Raw genomic sequence first — 21,044 nt, 5'->3', positions numbered from 1 at the left:
TACTTTTAAATGGACTTAGTTTTTCTGCCAAGAAACATTACATTCACTCTGTGGTTAAAGTTTTTGAAATTTTAATAACTTTCTTAAACTATCCTAGATTTCTACCAAACTTGGAAAGAAGCTTATTTATGATCAAAAGATAGTATCCAGAAGTAAATTTTGTAAAAAAAAAATTTCATTTTTTCCGTATTTTACTTATAAATGGACTTAGTTTTTCTGCCATGAAACATTACATTCACTCTGTGGTTAAAGTTTTTGAAATTTTAATAACTTTCTTAAACTATCCTGGATTTCTACCAAACTTGGAAAGAAGCTTGTTTATGATCAAAAGATAGTATCCAGAAGTAAATTTTGTAAAAAAGTAAAAAAAAAAAATCCATTTTTTCCGTATTTTACTTATAAATGGACTTAGTTTTTCTTCAGTTAACATTACATACAGTCTGCACTTTAAGTTTTTAAAACATTTATTAGATTCATAAACTATCCTGGATTTTTACCAAACTTGGACAGAAGCTACTTACAATCAAAAGATAGTATAGAGAGGAATATTATAATTAATTTTTTTCCTCATTTTTGTTGAGCCTGCGATTAACAACAAAAGTAGGCGAGACACTGGGTTCCGCGGAACCCTTACGAATTTTTCTTATAAATGGATTTAGTTTTTCTGCCAGGAAACTTTACATTCACTCTGTGGTTAAAGTTTTTGAAATTTTAATAACTTTCTTAAACTATCCTGGATTTCTACCAAACTTGGAAAGAAGCTTGTTTATGATCATAAGATAGTATCCAGAAGTAAATTTTGTAAAAAAAAATTCCATTTTTTTCTTTTTACTTATAAATGGACTTAGTTTTTCTGCCAGTTAACATTACATTAACTCTGTGGTTAAAGTTTTTAAAATTTTAACAACTTTCTTAAACTATCCTGGATTTGTACCACACTTGGACAGAAGCTTTTTTATGATCAAAAGCTAGTATCTAGAAGGAAATTTTGATAAAATTTTGTTTCATTTTTTCCGTATTTTACTTATAAATGGACTTAGTTTTTCTTCCAGTCAACATTACATACATTCTGCAGTTTAAGTTTTTAAAACATTTATTAGATTCATAAATTATCCTGGATTTTTACCAAACTTGGACAGAAGCTACTTACAATCAAAAGATAGTATAGAGAGGAATATTTTTATTAATTTTTTTTCCTCATTTTGTCGAGCCTGCCATTAACAGCAAAAGTAGGTGAAACACTGTGTTCCGCGAATTTTCATAGTTCATTGATCAACATTAAGTTTTAATTTTATGTTTGGTGTATGTGTCTGTATGACAACGATTTTTTTACCTTTACTTCATCGTCGTAATTGATCATCTTCAAGTTTCCTTGTTTGTTAGATTAGTTTCTCACTTATTATGAGTAATAAGATAACTATATAATTGGTATATAGGTTCCTTGCAATGTCTACATATCCATCAGTTTGGGTTCATCTGACCTCTACCTCATTTCATAGATCAGTGATCAAGGTTGAAGTTGTGTGGTCAAGTCCATATCTTGGATACTAGAAGCATAAGCCTTAAGGTCAACTTTATTTGGTGTATGGAATGATTGTTAGGTGTATATGTCAGACTGGCAGGTTTCATCTGACCTTGACCTTAATTTCACGGTTCATTGGACAATGTTTAGTTTTTGTCTAGCCTGCGACTTCTGTCACAGAAAGCTCGACATAGGGATAGTGATCCGGCGGCGGCGTTAACTAACTACTTTAAAAGCTTTATATTTTAGAAGGTGGAAGACCTGGGTACTTCATACTTTGTATATAGATACCTTAAGTTATGAAGTTTCTGTCTGTCATATGACTATTGTAATGCATGTTCTTGACCTGATTTTCATGGTTCAGTGACTACTTGAAAAAAAAAGTTGTTTTTTTGTAATGTAAATTTTAACTCTTGTTATGAGTAATAGGATAAATATAGTATCTGTGTACATTGAAAGGTCATTGTGCCTGTCGGACTGTTCTCATCTGACCTCGATCTCATTACATGGATCAGTGAACAAGGACAAGTCCATAAATCAGATACTATTCAGCTATAGGTCTACTATATTTGGTGTATGAAATGATTGTAAGATGGACATGTCCAACTGGCAGGTGTCATCTGACCTTGACCTCATTTTCACTGTTCATTACTCAGTGTTGAGTTTTTGGGTTTGGTCTTTTTCTTAAACTATATTAAAGCAATAGGTCAACAATATTTGGTGTATGGAATGATTGTAAGGTTTATATATCTGTCTGGCAGGAATCATCCAACTTTGACCTCATTTTCATAGTTCAATGGTCAATGTTAAATTTCCATGGTTAAGTTTGTTTCTTGGATACTATAAGCAATAGGTCAAATATACTTAATGCATAGATTGATTTTAAGATGTACATGTCTGTCTGGCATGGTTAATCTGACCTTGAACTCATTTTCATGGTTCATTGGTCAATGTTAAATTTTCCTGGTTAAATTGTTTCTTAGAAACTATAAGCAATAGGTCAACTATATTTTGTGTATTGAATGATTGTAAGGTGTGTATTTCCGGTTTGGTTTACCTGAACTTGGCCTCATTTTCTTGGATCAAGTTAAGTTTATGTGATACTTGTAGTAAAGCTTTATATTAAGGACTATCAACATAAAATCAATGGTTCATTGGACAATGCTTAGTTTTTGTGGTTTGGTCTATTTCTGAAATTATAAGCAATCATAGATCAATTATATTTGGTGTATGGAACGATTGTAAGGTGTGCATGTCTGTCTGACAGGGTTCATATGACCTTGACCTCATTTTCAAGGTTCATTAGTCAATGTTCAGGTTTAATGGTTTGATCTGTTTCACAGGTACTATTAGCGATAGGACCACTATATGTGGTGTATTGAATGATTGTAAGGAGACATGTCTGTCTGGCATGGTTCATCTGACCATGACCTCTTTTTCGTAGAACATTGATAATGTTAACCTTCTTGAGGTAAAATTTTCATATTACAGACTTTCAGCATGAATTCAATTATAAGTAAAACAGGTGAGACATTTCAGCGAGTGCACTCTTGTTTCCTTATAAAGATAAGCAAACTTGTCCTTTTGTCTCGCCTGCAATGAAAGTCACAGAATGCGTGACATAGGGATTACAATCTGGTGGTGAAGGGGTAAACTATTTGTATTAAGCTATATATTTCAGAGGGTACTAGACCTGGACGCTTCATACTTTGTATACAGATGCCTTATCTTACAAAGTTTCCGTCTGTCATTTGTCTGTTGTCATTTTCATAGTTAAGCAACTGCTTGAAAAAAAGTTAATTTTTTTTGTTATGTGAATTTCTCACTTATAATGAGTAAAATGATAACTATTTGGTATGTGCATTCCTTGCAACGTCAACATGTCTGTCAGACAGGGTTCACCTGACCTCTACCTCATTTCATAGATCAGTGATCAAGGTAAGAGTTACATGATTAGGTCTGTTTCTCCGATACTGTAAGGTGTAGGTCAACTTTATTTGGGATATGGAATGATTGTAAGGTGTACATGTCAGTTTGGCAGGGTTCATCTGACTTTAGGGAGCTATCATTTGATTTTTATGGGGGGGGCTAGGATGAAAAATTTTGTCCTGCATTTGTTTTTAGTTGTAATCTGTCCTGCCTTTTTATTTTTTACTCTACTCGGTCCTGCCTTGTTTTTTATTAGTTTATCCTGACTTTTTTTTACATAAATTGTCATCCTGCCTTTTTTTTTTGCCAAGTTGCTCATCCTGCCTTTTTTTTTTACTCAAAACTCCTGTCCTGCCTTTTTTTCAAATTTCATCCTAGCCCCCCATAAAAATCATATGGTAGCTCCTTTGCGCTCATTTCCATGGTGCATATTACGTTTTTGTGTTTTGGTCTATTTTTCTAATACTATAAGCAATAGTTCCACTATATATGGTAATAGGTGTACATATCTATCTATCAGGTTTCATCTGTCCTTGACCTTATTTTCATGGTTAATTGGTCAATGTTAAGTTTTAATAGTAAGGTCCTTTTCTAAGATACTACATGTACATGCATAAGCAATACCTCAGCAATATTTGGTGTATGGAATGAGTGTTTAGTGTACATGTCTGTCTGGCAGGGTAAATCTGACCTTGACCTCGTTTTCATGGTTCATTGATCAATATTTCTTGATTAAGCCTGTTCCTCAGATACCTTTTTGTACCCTTAAAAAAGCCATTTCATAATCTGACCAATTTGTACTTCATGGAATATTTATATGTATGCCATTTCGTACTTCATGGAATATTTATATGTATGCCATTTTGTACTTCATGGAATATTTATATGTATGCCATTTCGTATTCATGGAATATTTATATGTATGCCATTTCGTATTCATGGAAAATTTATATGTATACCATTTCTTACCTCACGGAAGATTTATATGTGCCATTTTGTACCTTACGGAAGGTTACATGTACATGTACACTATTTCGTACAATATTTCTCAAATTGGAAAAGCCATAGCAGGTTCTTTGATTGGTCACATAAGGTGCAAATTCTTATGCAAACCTTTTTATTAATGGCTTTCTTCTTGAAAGAATATCCCATTTCACTTCATTTCACGACAAAACAACTGTTCATAACTATAATAAACTGTTAACACAGAGTTATGTCTTGCCTTTTTGTAATTTTGATAATGCAAATGTTGAAAATTAAAATAAGAAAAATTCTTTAACATGTAAGTTATGCAAATATTCAAAGTCAATGAATCATGACTGAAGGTAGATGGCTAAGCAATCCCCATGGAAATGAGATGTGCCAATGCTAATACAACTGCATACCAAATACCATTGACTTATGATAATTCGTTCCCTTTAAACAAACCTAAACACAAATCATTATCTTGTAAACTATGTAAAAGTTTCGAAGTCAATGTACCATGATGAGGGGATGGGGCTATAATTTATAATCTCCAAGGAAAAAAGAATGCAAATGCCAATAAATTTGCATACCAAATATCACCGACTTAACATTTATAGCGGTTCATCTTTAACTGATCTAATCACAAACTAATAAATGTAAACTAAGCAAAAGTTTCAAAGTCAATAGACCATGAGTGAGGGGTGGGGCCAAATATTCACCATGGAAATGACAGTGGCGGATCCAGGGGGGGGGTTCCGGGGGTTGGAACCCCCCCCCTTTTTTTTTTGACGATCAATGCATTTGAATGGGGACATATAGTTGGAACCCCACTTTGTCCTGGGTTGGAAACCCCCCTTTTAAAAATGGCTGGATCCGCCCCTGAAATGAGATGTGTAATGCTTATTATACAACTGCATACCAATTAACATTGGCCTACCACTAATGGTTCCCCTTGAACTGACCTTATTACAAACTAATATATGTAAACTAAGTAACAGTTTCAAAATCAATAGACCATGACTGACGGGGTGGAGCCAAATAATCTCCATGGAAATGAGATGTGCCAATGCTAATACAACTGCATACCAAATATCATTGACCTACCACTAGTGGTTCACCACAAACTAGACCTATTCACAAACTAATACATTGTTGAAGCCCCGGCCGCTGAAAACAGCATACCTATGTCTCGCTTTTTGACTCCATCAAGGCGAGACACAAACAGTTGCAGACAATTAGTCCTTTGTTGGTTAATCATTAGAGTTGAAGATAAAACCCGGAATACAAAGTGTAATTAAAACTATTAAAGTTTCCATATATTGCTTAATTCAACCCATCATATGTCTTTAGAAATTTTCTACTGTTGAGCATTTAATTTGTGTTATAATATTTTTTAATAAATAAAATTATCTCAAAAGGTTTTATAACATATTTTACCTATTTATGTGAAGAAAAAAAATTAATAACATTTTTTATATATATATTTTGTTGAATGGAACAGTATGCATCAAATATTAAACATTTTAAAAACTTATAATGGGGTAGTATGGAGGATCTTTCCTTTTTTGAATTATACAATTTTGTTTTACAAAATCTCTGATACTGATGTTAGGACAAAATCTCTGATACTGATGTTAGGACAAAATCTCTGATACTGATGTTAGGACAAAATCTCTGATACTGATGTTAGGACAAAATCTCTGATACTGATGTTAGGACAAAATATCAATTTCAATGATTTATAAATATATACGATACGAAATAGTAAACATGTATTTAGTCTATGAGGTACGAAATGGTTAATACAGTTGGCCCTTAGGGTACAAAATGGTAAATGTTGGGTACGAAATGGTAATTTAGGGTATGAAATGGCAGCGGTAAGAAATGGTCAAGGTATGAAACAATTTGCTGCCAAATTTTCAACCCAAAACATAAACTGCTTTAATTTTAGTCTTAAAAACTGTACATCCCTTCTATGGAGAATTTTAGGAATTTTATCAACTTCAATCACTATTATAAAACCTCAAGGATTGCAAAAGGGAAATAAAAAGAATTTTTTTCAGAACTTGAAATAAACAGATAAAACATGGGCAAATGATTGATTAATTACTTTGAGTTGTTTTGATAATATTCATTAAACTGAAACAATCTACAGCCTATTTAAAAAACATGCAAATGATTCATTAATCAAATTATTTTGATAATATTCATTAAACTAGTACTGAAACATTCAACAGCCTATTTCATTGAAGAAGTGAAGAAATAAATATATAAAAATTCCTTCCATGTACTTTGTGCCAACAGCGGTGCATGATCTGTTAGGTTTCAAGCAAAATTATTAGGGTTGGTTGAACGATTTTGATCATGTTGCCTTCAATAAACAGCTGCGCCATGAGCGCATGATACACCCGTCGCTTTTTCAAAGAATAAAGTTCAATAACTTCTCAATGTCATATCAGAAATTTATAAAAAACTAAAGGGAGGTTATTTCAATAGATATAAACCAGTCACCAAAGTTTCATGAAAACTGCTCAAAGCACTTTTAAGTATATATTGTTCGAAAACTTGAAAATCACCCCTTTTTTAAGAATAAAATCCCATAACTCGTAAACGCAAAATCTAAAATTAATAAAAATCGAAAGGCAGCTTACATCAATAGATATAAACAATTCACTAAAGTTCCATGAAAACTGCTCAAAGTAATTTTGAGTTGTTGTCCGAAAACTGGAAAATCACCTTTTTTTAATGAATAAAACCCTATAACTCAGAAACATAAAATCTAAAATTTATAAAAATCAAAAGGGAGCTCAAATAAATAAATAAAAACAATTCACCAAAGTTTCTTGCAAATTGGTGAAAGTGTTTATGAGTTTTTGTCCGAAAACTAGAAAATCCCCCTTTTTTAATGAATTTAACCCCATACTTCGGAAATGTAAAATCTGAAATTTATAAAAATCGAAAGAGAGCTCTAGTCAATATATATAAACAATGCACCAAAGTTTCATACAAATTGGTTAAAGTGTTTTTGAGTTTTGTCTGACATGTTGACGACAGACAGAAAGATGGTCAACTTAATACCATAATACGTCTTTTAAAAGGGAGTATAAAAATTGAAAATAAACTAAATACAAAAAATGGTTCATGTTTAATATGAGAAATTATTGTAAACACAATAATAAATATGATTGTATACAATTTTCCAATAAAAATGTTACAAAAGGTAACCATGGTAACAATACATTATCTTTTTAAATTCATGATAACCATAATCGTAATCGAAAAGTTTTGTTCATTTTATATTAGCCCCTGTCACCAATATACAAAATTTCTAGGCACAATGACACTGCCTTAACTGGCCACATTAATTATTCTAATAATAACCCTTTTTAAAGAACTATTTTTCTCAAAGACAAACCGTTTTTTTTCAACCTTTAGAAGAAAAAAAATTGATAGCATACGAGTATCTTTTTTTAAATACAACACTGTTTTATTTGCAAGATAGCAACCAAGGGAAAGGAATGTACATTTGTTTCTCACCCTAAAATGCATATAATAAATAAAAGATGATTTTAACCAATAAAATACACATTAGAACATTACTTTCACATCATAAATCTTTGTACATGAACAGGATTTGTAAAGAAAAGGGTTCTTTTTTAAATTTACTGCTTTATAAAATTCCATTTTACTGAAATTTTGACTTTGAAACTGAATAGGCACATGAACTCATGATTCAAAGTTTACTTCATCAATATTATTCATCTTTTTGCATGTTCCAATACATGTCAGCAAACTGTTTGGAAAAAGGACTATATAGCTAACCATACAATGGACTATGTTTCAATTCAATGCCATATACAACTTCAATTTTTCCTCAATTAGTATCACATAAGATGCATTAATAAACACTATTTATTATTTATATTGCATAAGATGCAATACAATTCAAGAAGGTGAGCATTTGACATAGACATATTGTGAAGAGCGCTAACATAAGACAAATATGATAAAGCAACAAACTTAAAAACAAAAACAGAATATTTAACATATTTAAGGCAAAAAGTACATCACATAAGTTTTGAAAAATTTTCATACAGAAAAAAAATAAGCAGGGATCTACTGATCTCAAATACTATTGATTCATTTATTTTTGTTAGTACCAACTTTTCATGGATTGAGGAAAAATTGTACTTTTGTGGATATACGATTTCATGGTTTTGCCAAAGTCTGCATTCAAGCCTATAGAAAAAGTGTTATTCGTTGAACATTAAAATGTGGTTTGCCTTTACCAACAAAATCAATGAAAATTGACATCCCACAAATAATAATGAATCCAAACTACTGCCTAGCTAAATTTTAACAAAATAAGCAGGAACAGCACCAAAATTTAAGATTTTTAAGGGTATAGGAAGCCATTTTTTTCAATTGCCTTTACATTTTAGAAATAGAAAGGAAAAAATTAGAAATTATAAATATTGATAAAATCACAGTTACGTTTGATCATAAACATGATCATGGTTTAAATTTGTCACAGACTTCATCAGGATGGAATACTTCACTCAGAGCTGTTGCTATGTGACCAACTGTTGCAGTGTCAGGATTTTTCTGTTTCCAGTATTTGAGACACTGGTAAGATATTTCTTTGATACCTTGAGAATAATAATCCTGGTATTTACTCTCTATTTCTATATCTTCTAAGCCTACCAATCGTACTGTAAGGAAAAATTAAAAAAAAGAAACAAATCAGTTTGTTGATTTAGATCCGGTGTCCATTTATTTAAGAAAGCAATCACTAAATTTGGTATAGAGTTGTCAATCTGTATTAAGGAAAAAAGAGTAATAATCTTGAAACATTACCCTTTATATCAATGAAGACCTAAATTGACAAAGACAAGTAAGTGGACATCCTAGGCAAGTTCAGAGTGTAACAATGTCAAAAACTTCGGAGATTATTGTTAATTGGGAAGATGCATCTTTTGCCTATTTTGATACACCATAGGCAATATTTCAATGTTTTTCCTGCAAATTTTTACCATTTGGATCAATCTATGGATTTTTAACTTTTTAATGTGCCTGTTCCAAGTCAGGAACCTTGTCATGCTTGTCAGTTGTCCTATGTCATATCTCAATGTTTTTTTTAGTTAATTGGAGTATTAGGTTTTAATGACAGACATGCAGATCTTTGATTGTTTCTGTTAAACTTATATACAACATTTAGAGATTGACATATTGTATAGACATCTGTCTATTTTTGAAGACTGCTTGTTGCCTTCTAGATGTCTTTTATTTCTGTTGTTGGGTTGCTGTCTCGTTGGTGTATACCCCACATCTCCATTTATTCAAAAATTTAAAAGGTAAAGAGTATCGGAGTAATTTTAGAAAAAAAGGGGAGCAATTACTCTTAAAAACTCATGGTCATCAGGTCTTCTTAGATGCTTTGATGGAAGTTTCAATAATTGATTTATGCGTCTTAGTAATTGTTTTTTAGCAAATAAAATTGTGCCAATTTAACCATATACAGCACACAATTTTTATATGATTAACTTACAAGTTCTTCTCCACTGCTTTCCCATAAATTTGGTTGCAACCATATTCAACTCCATGTCCTCTAATAAACGTTTGGATTCTAAAAAGATATTAACATTCAAAACGGTTGAGTATAACAAACAATGTCCAAAGGAGCACATCACCTAAATTTTTTTTGCCTCAATTAGGCCCGAGAACACAGTTATTTCGTAGTGCATTTCTTTTAGACAGTAAATTCAAATTAAAAAAATCGCACCTGCTCTATCTCAAAAATATTTTTACAGTGTAGTGTACTACTATTGATACAAATAATATCAAAATTATAGAAACTTCTACCAGCTCTAACTCAAAATATTGACAATTCTGTGTTAAGGGGGGCTAAAATTCAGTTTGACAGCTTCAGACATTCTAATTTTTGACCTTTTTTAACTGGACCAAATCACTACTTAACATAAAGATTCAGCACCCAAATTTTTTTAACATGTAATTTCATCCCCTTACTTAATATTTCATGCATAAAATATCAAGAAATAAATTGGGAAAGAGTATCAAAAAAAAATGCAAGTTATACACTGTTCACACTAAGGACTATATTCGTAGACAACGAAAACCAAAGGATGATAACTGTGTCCTTGGACCTAATAGGATAGAAAGACTTGACCAATTTTAATAAAACTTTGCATGACCTAAGCTTAGGCAATTATAAGATAGTTGGCCAAGTTTCATGGCCATAGGATATATATTAAAGAAACTAGGGCCATTTTAATATTGAAATTTGGATGTTTATTTTTGACGTTTAAATCAAATATTTTCAACTGTCAAGATTTTGGCCTAAAAAATTTAAATATTGCAAATATTTGCTTTTTAAATACTCTTGAATTTAATATAATAAGTATTAAAAGCAACGGAACACTCATTTGATTTATCAGATTTATTTCAGTTATTCAAAAGTCAAATTTATATGAGCCTGTGCCTGAAAATAGAGATTTTCGAATTAAGGGAAGTCTTACATAAACATGCATTTTTTTCAACCAATTTGAAGTTTTTGAAGTTTTTTAACCATACATTTTTCTTCCATATATATTAAATGTACTTTAAATGTAAAGAAAAGTTACAAAAAGCATACCACATGAGTATAAAATGGTCTTAGGCCATGTAAGACTGAGAATTATTTAGAGTCGATTTAGGCCGTAGCCCATATTTACATATAAAAATGCACACAGAGGCTATAAGAAATTGAAATTTGTTACTTTTTGCTCATTTCTATGCTAAGATATCATGATACAAGAAGTCTAATTGCAAAAGGACTCTTGAATTCAACTTTTGTTTGCAGACAGTATGGTTTGATGACCAGTTTTTCACTTTTCAATGGAAAACTTGCATGTAGTTTTAGTCTCATTTGGCATATATTTGAACCACTTACTATCCTAAAGAAGAAAATGATGGTAGCATATGAAATGAATAGGGTGTACTGATCATTGTAAAGTGTTTTTTTTACAGATTTAGTGAAATATTTGTGATCGACTACAGATTTTATGTACAAAGCTCTTCACATTTCACATACATCAAACAGGCCGTTTAACCAGGGACATAAATACAAATATTCTGCACATTTTTTCTGTGATAATCTACTTTTCTCTAGATTCCGAGTTCACAAATGGTTAATTAGATTTGATTTAAGCATAGAAACACAAATATCAGGAACATAAAAAGCTGTCAGATAGAAAGTCAGCATGGCTCTTAGGCATAAAATGGAAACTGCTTTTAAATGCTTATTTTAGCCGTATAATGCCAAAATGCTTATTTTAACAGAATTTCTGTCAAACAAAGATGTAAATCCTTTACTTTTATTGAGTTTGACAAATTGAAACCAGCAAACCATTCAGGAAAGTTGCCAAAGTACAGAATCTACATTTACGGAATTCATCTCTTAGGCCCGAGAACACAGTTATTTCGTAGTGCATTTCTTTTAGACAGTAAATTCAAATTAAAAAAATCGCACCTGCTCTATCTCAAAAATATTTTTACAGTGTAGTGTACTACTATTGATACAAATAATATCAAAATTATAGAAACTTCTACCAGCTCTAACTCAAAATATTGACAATTCTGTGTTAAGGGGGGCTAAAATTCAGTTTGACAGCTTCAGACATTCTAATTTTTGACCTTTTTTAACTGGACCAAATCACTACTTAACATAAAGATTCAGCACCCAAATTTTTTTAACATGTAATTTCATCCCCTTACTTAATATTTCATGCATAAAATATCAAGAAATAAATTGGGAAAGAGTATCAAAAAAAAATGCAAGTTATACACTGTTCACACTAGGGACTATATTCGTAGACAACGAAAACCAAAGGATGATAACTGTGTCCTTGGACCTAACCTATTCTAGGTACTTTTTTTTGTGCTGATTATAAATAATCATATATCATTGTTGATGGACATATGGTTGCCTTTACTTAATTGCTTGCATCCACTTCATTTGAACTTTGGTGGGTAGTTGTCTCATATGCAATCATACTACATCTCCTTATGTTTTATATGGTAAAGATTCTGTAAAAAGTTCAATAAATTCTAATAATACAGGAGTTGTAGGTACTAAATGGGTACACCTATTTAAAACAATTGTTATTTCTGAAACAGAAAGATACATACTCCATGAATATACATAACTAATGTATTTTTCAATTAAATAGTTTTCTTGATAATACAAAATAAAGAGATGAGGTATGGTTATAAATACACATCCATGGATAATATTTAATTAATGTTTACCTCATTGCACTATGTTTTGTGATCTCAAAAGTAGTGTTGAGGTCCTGACAATATAGCTATCAAGCAAGTCCCAAGCGAGTGCTCATTGAGTGAATGCAATCTTTATCCCCAAAACTAATACCCTATATGGTATATTCCAAGTTTGAGTGAATACAATATCTATAAACTCACCTAGAACTTGTTTGACTATTTCTTTGTTTACTTTAGCTGGCTTTGGTGGTGGAGATATATCACGAGTTCTCCGTCTAGTACTGCTACTGTTAATTATCATTGTATTATTATTACCAATTTGAATGTTCTGAGCACTTTGTATGTTAATAGTGGTACTAGAATTTCCAAATAATCCTGGCTTCTTAATTTGTATGGCTCCTCCTTTTGTTTCTATCTTTGGTTCAGATGAAACTACAATAGAATTGTAAATAAAAGTTTTTCATTTAAACTAAGTATGTAATAGACGTCATCTGTTTGGGTTAGTATTTCTCACATCATTGATCACTTTTCTTTTTAAAACCCTATTGCTGCCCCAAACTCTATCCTATTCAGAATTTTACATAGTCTGTCATTATAATTAGAAAACCAACTTTGGGACATACAGACGGACAAGGGTAAAACTTAATGCCCCCTCTGCTACAGCGGGGGGCATAAAAACATATTTTTAATATAAAAATAAGATGTATGATGCCCAATGATTCAATAAAAACCAACAGACAAAGATGAGAAAAATTACTAGTCACAGTGCAACCTTCAACAATGGGCAAAAGCACTACTGCATAGTTCGCTATACATGGACCTACATGACAAAATGTGAAAAAATAAAAGATAGAAAATCTAATGACCTGATCTACTTTAATAATGGTAATAAGTATTGTGTATAAGTTTCATAATATTTGGTTGAGGCAAACTTAAGTTAGAGAACGGAAACGAAAATTTCAGCAATTTTTTTATTTGTAAAGGAGCATAACTCTAAAACAGTATGAGTGAAACCACCTGATCTGTATTTTGTGGTAATAAGCATTGTGTATAAGTTTCGTAACATTTGGTTCAGGCAAACTAAAGTTAGAGAACGAAAACGAAAAATTCAGCAATTTTTCCATTTGTAAAGGGGCACAACTCTAGAACCGTTAAAGTGACGCCACCGAAATTCAAATTTTATCTGTGTTATGTGGTAATAAGCATTGTGTATAAGTTTAATAACATTTGGTTGAGGCAAACTAAAGTTAGAGAATGGAAACGAAAAATTCAGCATTTTTTCCATTTGTAAAGGGGCATAACTCTAGAACAGTAAAAGTGAAACCACCAAAATTCAAACTTGATCTGTATTTTGTGGTAATAAGCATTGTGTATAAGTTTCATAACATTTTGTTGAGGTTAACTAAAGTTAGAGAACGGAAACCAACTTTGGGATGTACGGACGTACGGGTAGACAAGGGTAAAACTTAATGCCCCCTCCGCTACGGCGGTGGCATAAAAAAACAAATATAAGGCAATCCAACTACAACAACTGGATAATAGGTTCCTGGATTGGGACAAACACATAAAGAATGTGGCAGGGTTTAGCTTTTTGTCTTGTGAGACCTCAAACCTCCCTAACCTGGGGCTGTGTATTTAAAAAGTAGAATAAAATATTTTTGTATATCCTAGAATCTAGAATCTCCACAAATAAAAGAATAAAAGAAATTTCTCTCAGAAAAATAAACACATGATGCTCCAACAAAAATCATTAATAAAGAAAATAAATATGAGAAATTCTAAAATTGCCTCTATAGATGGTTACCCCATTTTCAAACTGCATTCCCTAGGTTCAATGTATGTTTAAATGGAATAACCCTAACCTTGAAACACTGCAATATTAACATAATTAAAATAATACATATGAATGAAAAAAGTTTTTGTTAAGATGTGATTGAGACGACAACCCAATAGCATAACCTTACTATATCAGACATCAAAAGATCAATACAGGAATCACCATATTACAAGGTGTAAATTAATAATAGTGTGTACAAGTTATGTATTATGAAAATATTCTAATTAATTCAGCAAAGTAGACCTGAAATAACAAGCAATCTGTGAGTATTGCATGGCAATACATATGTCCCCTACCGGTTACAACAAATTCATTGTAATGGAATGAAATTCTAACTTGATCTATAACTTGTCATGGTGTAAACTACATAAAAATATGAAGTCAAAATCTTCAAGCACGAGGAAAAAAACTGTTGAAAACTGATTATTTAGGTGAATTTTCTATGTCCAAAGACCATAACTCTGCACAAAATTATCAGACTGGAAGAAATTCCAACTTGATCTGTAACTTGTCATGATAAAACTATATACTAATTATCAAATCAATATCTTCAAGAATAACAAACAAACCTACCACTAAATTCTTCAAACAATTTACCAAAGAAAAGGAAAAAAATCCAAAATGTCATTTAGTCTTTTAAAAGTCTTTTAAAAATTGAGTTATTTCCCTTTGAACAGAAATCTACTAATTAATAAGTATTTCATCAAAAAATTAATTCTAGGGAAAGGGCTTTAACTGAACAAAGAGAAAAGCTGAATTGTGTCCAATCCACAATCATAAGTTTCCTTCATAAATAGATATTTTTAAAAACATATTTGCACAATTATACTTTTGACAGGTGCAAATTTAAAGATTGCAAAGTCTTTTGGTCTTTGATAGTCATGATAGTTGTCTCATTGCGAATTGGCAATCATACGACATCTCCTTATTATTGAAGAGATAACAAGTGTAAGAAAATTGCTTACTGATGTTTTGTGCATGGTTAGGGGAGTGACCATTTGATTCTGATCGATGGAAGGGCTGACAAATTAGATGGGGTCAGGAGATACTTACAATGTATATTCAAATTTTTATCCGACAGTTATTTAATTAAAATTACAAACCTGGTTCATGATATGGTAATGAATCTGATTCAATATCATGTAAATTTTTATTAGACATTTTTCTTAATGGTGCAGTAGCTTGGGCAACTTCTCTCATTGCCATATTAACCTGCAAATATAAAAGTATTCAAAAATAAAGCCTACACATGCTACAGGAGAAACTTTGGAACTTTTATCAGATTCTTTTGACTAAATTTTAAACCTGTCTTATTTAATCTACTGATAAAAAATCTAAAAATAATTGTCAATTTTCATGTTCTCTAACATGTTTTCAACATACATTTGTTCCGCCTAACAAACCTTCCGCTAGAAACTTTGATATAAACATTGCCATAATATCTATTCCTGTTGGAACAAGTATATTCTAGACCATTTATTCCATTAGGAATAATCACTGTAATATTTGTTCCAGTGGAAATAATATTCCACAGTGGAAATAATATTCCGGAATATGTTTTCAATTTGGAACTTGTATTACATTGTATTACGAAGGAACTTCTATTTCATGACATTGAATGCAAGTTGGTCCATGATTGACCTTCCAACTCTGAAGGAGTGCCCTAGCTGCTCTTAAAGATGAATATATGTATTTCGCTATATTGTAACGTTTATGGGTCATCGTAAATCCCCTTTTTCTATTTTTAGATATAGTATATAACTAGGTTTGTCCGTTCAGTTTTTGCGGGGATCGTTTTTCTTGTGCTTGAGACTCAATGTCCAGACTTGGATATTTAAACCTCGACTGGACAATATTTCTTTAGATTGGGGAAAACTTTCATACTGGTAAGTTGTACATTGTACTTTAATTTCATTTCATTTGTTTTCAATGTTTGACTTAAATATTTATTTCTTTACATTCATGACATTTGATATATTTTTCGGTTTTAGAGTCAAAACACTTCTAAATTCATAATTTACGTTTCCGTTCCAAAAAAATAGAAGGAATTGTACACTAGCTAGATATTTTATGATTTCAGATTTATAAAGAGATTGGGTACATTTTGGTAGCGATATTGAAGAAGATGGTTAATCCGAGAGGGATATTTTAGAGTAAAGGTCGTCAATCTACGGAATTGTTCGAGCCTTACTCTGGAATCGAATTTTGTATTATCGCATGTTTTTTTTAAGGTCTTGAACTGGTCAATGCTACTGAATAATGTGTTTCAGACATTGCTCTGGTTGGACCGAGAATTAATGCGATGTGTTTTTTTTTTACAAGACTGACTTTGGTCCCTGATACATAGAATTACGAGGTTCATGTTCTAGTCTAACAAAGTCGGTGGGAACCAGTGGGTATATTTATTTTATCTCAGAAGGTGGGATGTCACAAACTTGATTGATTGAATTTAGTTTTTGTTAAAAAGGACGACTAATGTACAGCTCTTAATATTTTAAGTAATCAGTCACGTCTAAATTTCTAGTGTGTGAATTTATTTATCTTAATCAATTTTATAGCACTAAGGCCAAACACTTTCTTGTACTTGGTTAATTCATTATGTGTATTTTTCACTGCAAATGCATTGCCTCGTTTTATCCTATAACATGTACATGATGTATAAGGTGAGGTTCGAAAATGTATTGAAATTTTAGGATTAAAATTTCATATGGAGATGCCACAATATTGTGTAATATTGTCTTTGTCTGTTAAATATGAAACTGTTTTATGAATCTTGGTTATTTGTTAAATGAGCGAAAACATTGCTTGGGGCAATCATCATTTCTAGATTTCTGACACCTGTCATAAGTTGAATTGATTGGTTCTTGGTATTGTCAGTATGCTGTCTGACGACCTGGAGCGAAAGCACAGGACGAACCCTCTCTACCAGTAACATAAACGGTTGAGCTAGTGGGGTATAATGTCATGAGACAAAATATGAACGGAACATCTGTTTACTTAGAAAAACCCATTTACGTTGCAATATGTCTTTATACTTTTGTTATTTTTCCATTTATACAATATGACAAGACTTTTAAAAATGTATGTCTGTTGTAACATAGCTGTGAGTGTCTTACTTCTCTCATGGCCTCTGCTACAACAGCCTCAGTATCATTCTTCTTTTTCCTGCTGTTTGACATGATGTCATGGTTTATGAACTAATAATCATCTGTAGATAGACAAATACACAGTATTCCTAAATGATGTCATGGCTTACAATTTATATTCAGTCTCTGAAATTAAGACCATTTGATTCACTTTCCCAAAATCTCAAAAATTGGTTTAATTATGTACAACCATACAATTTTTTGAAAAATATTAAAAAAATGACTGGCATAAACAGATTTTTTTTTTGGGACAAGCCATAGGACCACTGCTTAAGTTAATAAAATGACTGTTATTAAATGCATGAGCAATAACACATTTAATTACATATTCTTCAATACATCAGTTTAAATTTATAGTACATTATATAACAAGAGAGCACATGCTGAAATGTCTCGCCTACTATACTGACCATTGATTTTATGTTGATAGTCCTACATATAAAGTTTTACTACAAGTATCACATTAACATTTATGATCCAAGAAAATGAGGTCAAGGTCAGATAAACCAAGCCGGAAATACATGTACACCTTTAATACAATCCCTCCATACACAGAATATAGATGACCTTTTGCTTATAGTATAAAAGAAACAGACCAAACCATGGCAATTCTATATTGACCAATGAACCATGAAAATGAAGTCAAGGTCATTTGAACCCTGCCAGACAGACAGGTACACATTAAAATCATTCCAAATATACTTGACCTATTGCTTAAGGTATCTAAGAAAAAAAGTTAACCAGGAAAACTGAACATTGACCAATCAACCATGAAAATGAGGTGAAGGTCAGATGATACCTGCCAGACAGACATATACACCTTACAATCATTCCATACACCAAATATAGTTGACCTATAGCTTAAAGTGTAAAAAAACACAGCCCAAAACACAAAAACTTAACATAAGCAATGAACCATGAAAATGAGGTCAAGGTCAAATAAAACCTGCCAGACTGACATGTATATCATTAAATATTTCCATACACCAAATATAGTTGACCTACTGCATACAGTATTAGGAAAACAGACCAAAACACAAAAACTTAACATTTAGCAATGAACCTTGAAAATGAGGTCACGGTCAAATAAAACATACCAGACTGACATGTACATGTACATCTTAAAATACTTCCATACACCAAATATAGTTGACCTACTGCATACAGTATTAGAAAAACAGACCAAAACACAAAAAATTAACATCGAGCAATGAACCGTGAAAATGAGGTCAAGGTCAAATAAAACTTGCCAGACTGACATGAACATCTTAAAATATTTCCATACACCAAATACAGTTGACCTATTGCATACAGTATTAGAAAAACAGACCAAAACACAAAAACTAAACTATGACCACTGAACCATGAAAATGAGGTCAAGGTCAGATGACACCTGCCAGTTGGACATGTACACCTTACTATCATTACATACACAAAATATAGTAGACCTATTGCTTATAGTATCTCAGATATGGACTTGACCACAAAAACTTAACCTTGTTCACTGATCCATGAAATGAGGTTGAGGTCAAGTGAAAACTATCTGACGGGCATGAGGACCTTGCAAGGTATGCACATACCAAATATAGTTATCCTATTACTTATAATAAGATAGAATTTAACATTCCAAAAAATCTGAACTTTTTTTTCAAGTAGTCACTGAACCATGAAAATGAGGTCAAGGACATTGGACATACATGTATGACTGACGGAAACTTCATAACATGAGGCATCTATATACAAAGTATGAAGCATCCAGGTCTTCCACCTTCTAAAATATAAAGCTTTTTAAGAAGTTAGCTAATGCCGCCGCCGGATCACTATCCCTATGTCCAGCTTTCTGCGACAAAAGTCGCAGGCTCGACAAAAACCTCCCAAAAAAAGGAAATCCTAATACAGTTATATTTGAATTACTTGCTTTTTTGTTTGAATTCTTCAACTGATCAATACAAAAAATTGTGAGGAAGAACAGAAAAGGTTTAACGATTATGGAAAGATAATCCAACAGGGGACGATATTTAGGTCCTTTACTGAGGAATGATTTTAACTCGGTCTTGAACGATGTTAAGATCTCTTGTTATAACATGGGAAATGGGTCCATAAATGTATTCGGAATTACTGCAATTACATGAAGTAGGTGTATTTTCACTGATATTAACATCTTTACACAATTGGCTATAATTAAACACAGATTTCTGGGTAGATTTCTTGTAAATACATTTTTGTACAACAAATAAGAGGGAGCTCAGTATTATCAAAATATCCCGGAATTTGTTCTTTAACAGAATGGTCGTTAAAAATACAGGCAATATTTACAAAATCAAAACCTTTATTGACATACTTTATTTTAATAAACTGTTTTTTATGATCTTCAGGGCGATCAATTTTGGGAAAAAGTTTAGAATAACAATATACCATTATAATTTGAACGATTTCATACTTAGGACTGCTATATGAAATTGTGTTGCAATCCAAGACTTTACGACGAGAGACTGTTCTTCAAATTCCAAATTTTCCTCACCCCAAGGATGACTTGAGTATAAAAATATGTTAACTTTTGGTTTTTTTTTCAATAAATTAAACCTCTTCCCAAGTGGGGTGTCCTTTGGTTGTGCTGGATGTATAAATATGCAGACACGTTTGGTCTGAAAAAGGACATTAAAACCAATGCCTCGTGTAGAGAGAGTGGCACGGTCTCTACACTTTAAGAAACTTTGCAAAAATAAGGTAGGTCCGTAGGTGGTACTCACACTTGTTTACCTATATTTGTTCCTCCTAACCATGCTAACAGAAGTTCCACTTGAAACTTTGTTATAAACAATCCTATAATATCTGTTCCTTATGGAACAAATATTATACCTTTTATTTCATCGTGAACAAGTTAAGTAATATTTTTTCCAGTGAAAATAATATTCCATATATATTTAGAACATACATTATAAAGTAATGTCTATTCCATGAGTCTGTTGCAAGGACAAATTTCTATGCCTATCCTCATTTTCTGTGTTAGTCCAAATTGTCCGCCCTCAATCCCAATCGATAGCTTATTACAGGACATACCTTTTGCATGTGTTTTATATTAATAATTAATTTGTTTTCGTCTTTAACATGCATGAATTATTTGACACTGGACGTAAAGAAAACAGTAATCAATCAATCAAATTCCTTTTTCAGCATAACGTTTTTTTTTTTTAAAGAGCTAAGGTCACACTTTGTTTTTGTAAAGCAAAATATTGCAAGGTTGTCGATTGCCTTATATTTATAGGATAATGGTATTTTTTACATACATGTACATGTAGGAAAGTGCTGTCTTTTCCATTTGTTTGTACGAAGTAGATTTTCAATTACAGCTTGTGTTGGACTATTG

General features: G+C 31.8%; 1 protein-coding gene and 1 long non-coding RNA gene across 5 annotated transcripts in view; one reads left to right on the top strand and one right to left on the bottom strand.

Moving 5' to 3' along the window:
• Nucleotides 1–5,792: 5,792 nt before the first annotated feature.
• On the top strand, nt 5,793–7,742 carry LOC127719510 (uncharacterized). The gene is made up of 2 exons (XR_007990336.1): nt 5,793–6,278; nt 6,311–7,742. It is a non-coding gene; the product is annotated as an uncharacterized LOC127719510 (long non-coding RNA).
• LOC127719509 (uncharacterized) overlaps nt 7,551–21,044 on the bottom strand; it is a 14,326-nt gene continuing 832 nt past the window's right edge. For all 4 annotated transcript variants that reach the window (XM_052225659.1, XM_052225658.1, XM_052225660.1 and 1 more), the window contains exons 2-6: nt 17,648–17,739; nt 15,635–15,743; nt 12,896–13,126; nt 9,966–10,043; nt 7,551–9,129 (exon numbers count right to left, since the gene is read on the bottom strand). In XM_052225659.1, the coding sequence (XP_052081619.1) occupies nt 8,930–9,129; nt 9,966–10,043; nt 12,896–13,126; nt 15,635–15,743; nt 17,648–17,710 (681 nt within the window). In that variant the 5' untranslated portion in view covers nt 17,711–17,739 and the 3' untranslated portion in view covers nt 7,551–8,929. The remainder of the gene's footprint in view (nt 9,130–9,965; nt 10,044–12,895; nt 13,127–15,634; nt 15,744–17,647; nt 17,740–21,044) is intronic.

This window comes from Mytilus californianus, unplaced genomic scaffold (genome assembly GCF_021869535.1).
Source record: "Mytilus californianus isolate M0D057914Y unplaced genomic scaffold, xbMytCali1.0.p SCAF_11, whole genome shotgun sequence".
Classification (NCBI taxonomy): Eukaryota; Metazoa; Mollusca; class Bivalvia; order Mytilida; family Mytilidae; genus Mytilus; species Mytilus californianus.
This window is presented reverse-complemented; position numbering and strand designations above follow the sequence as displayed.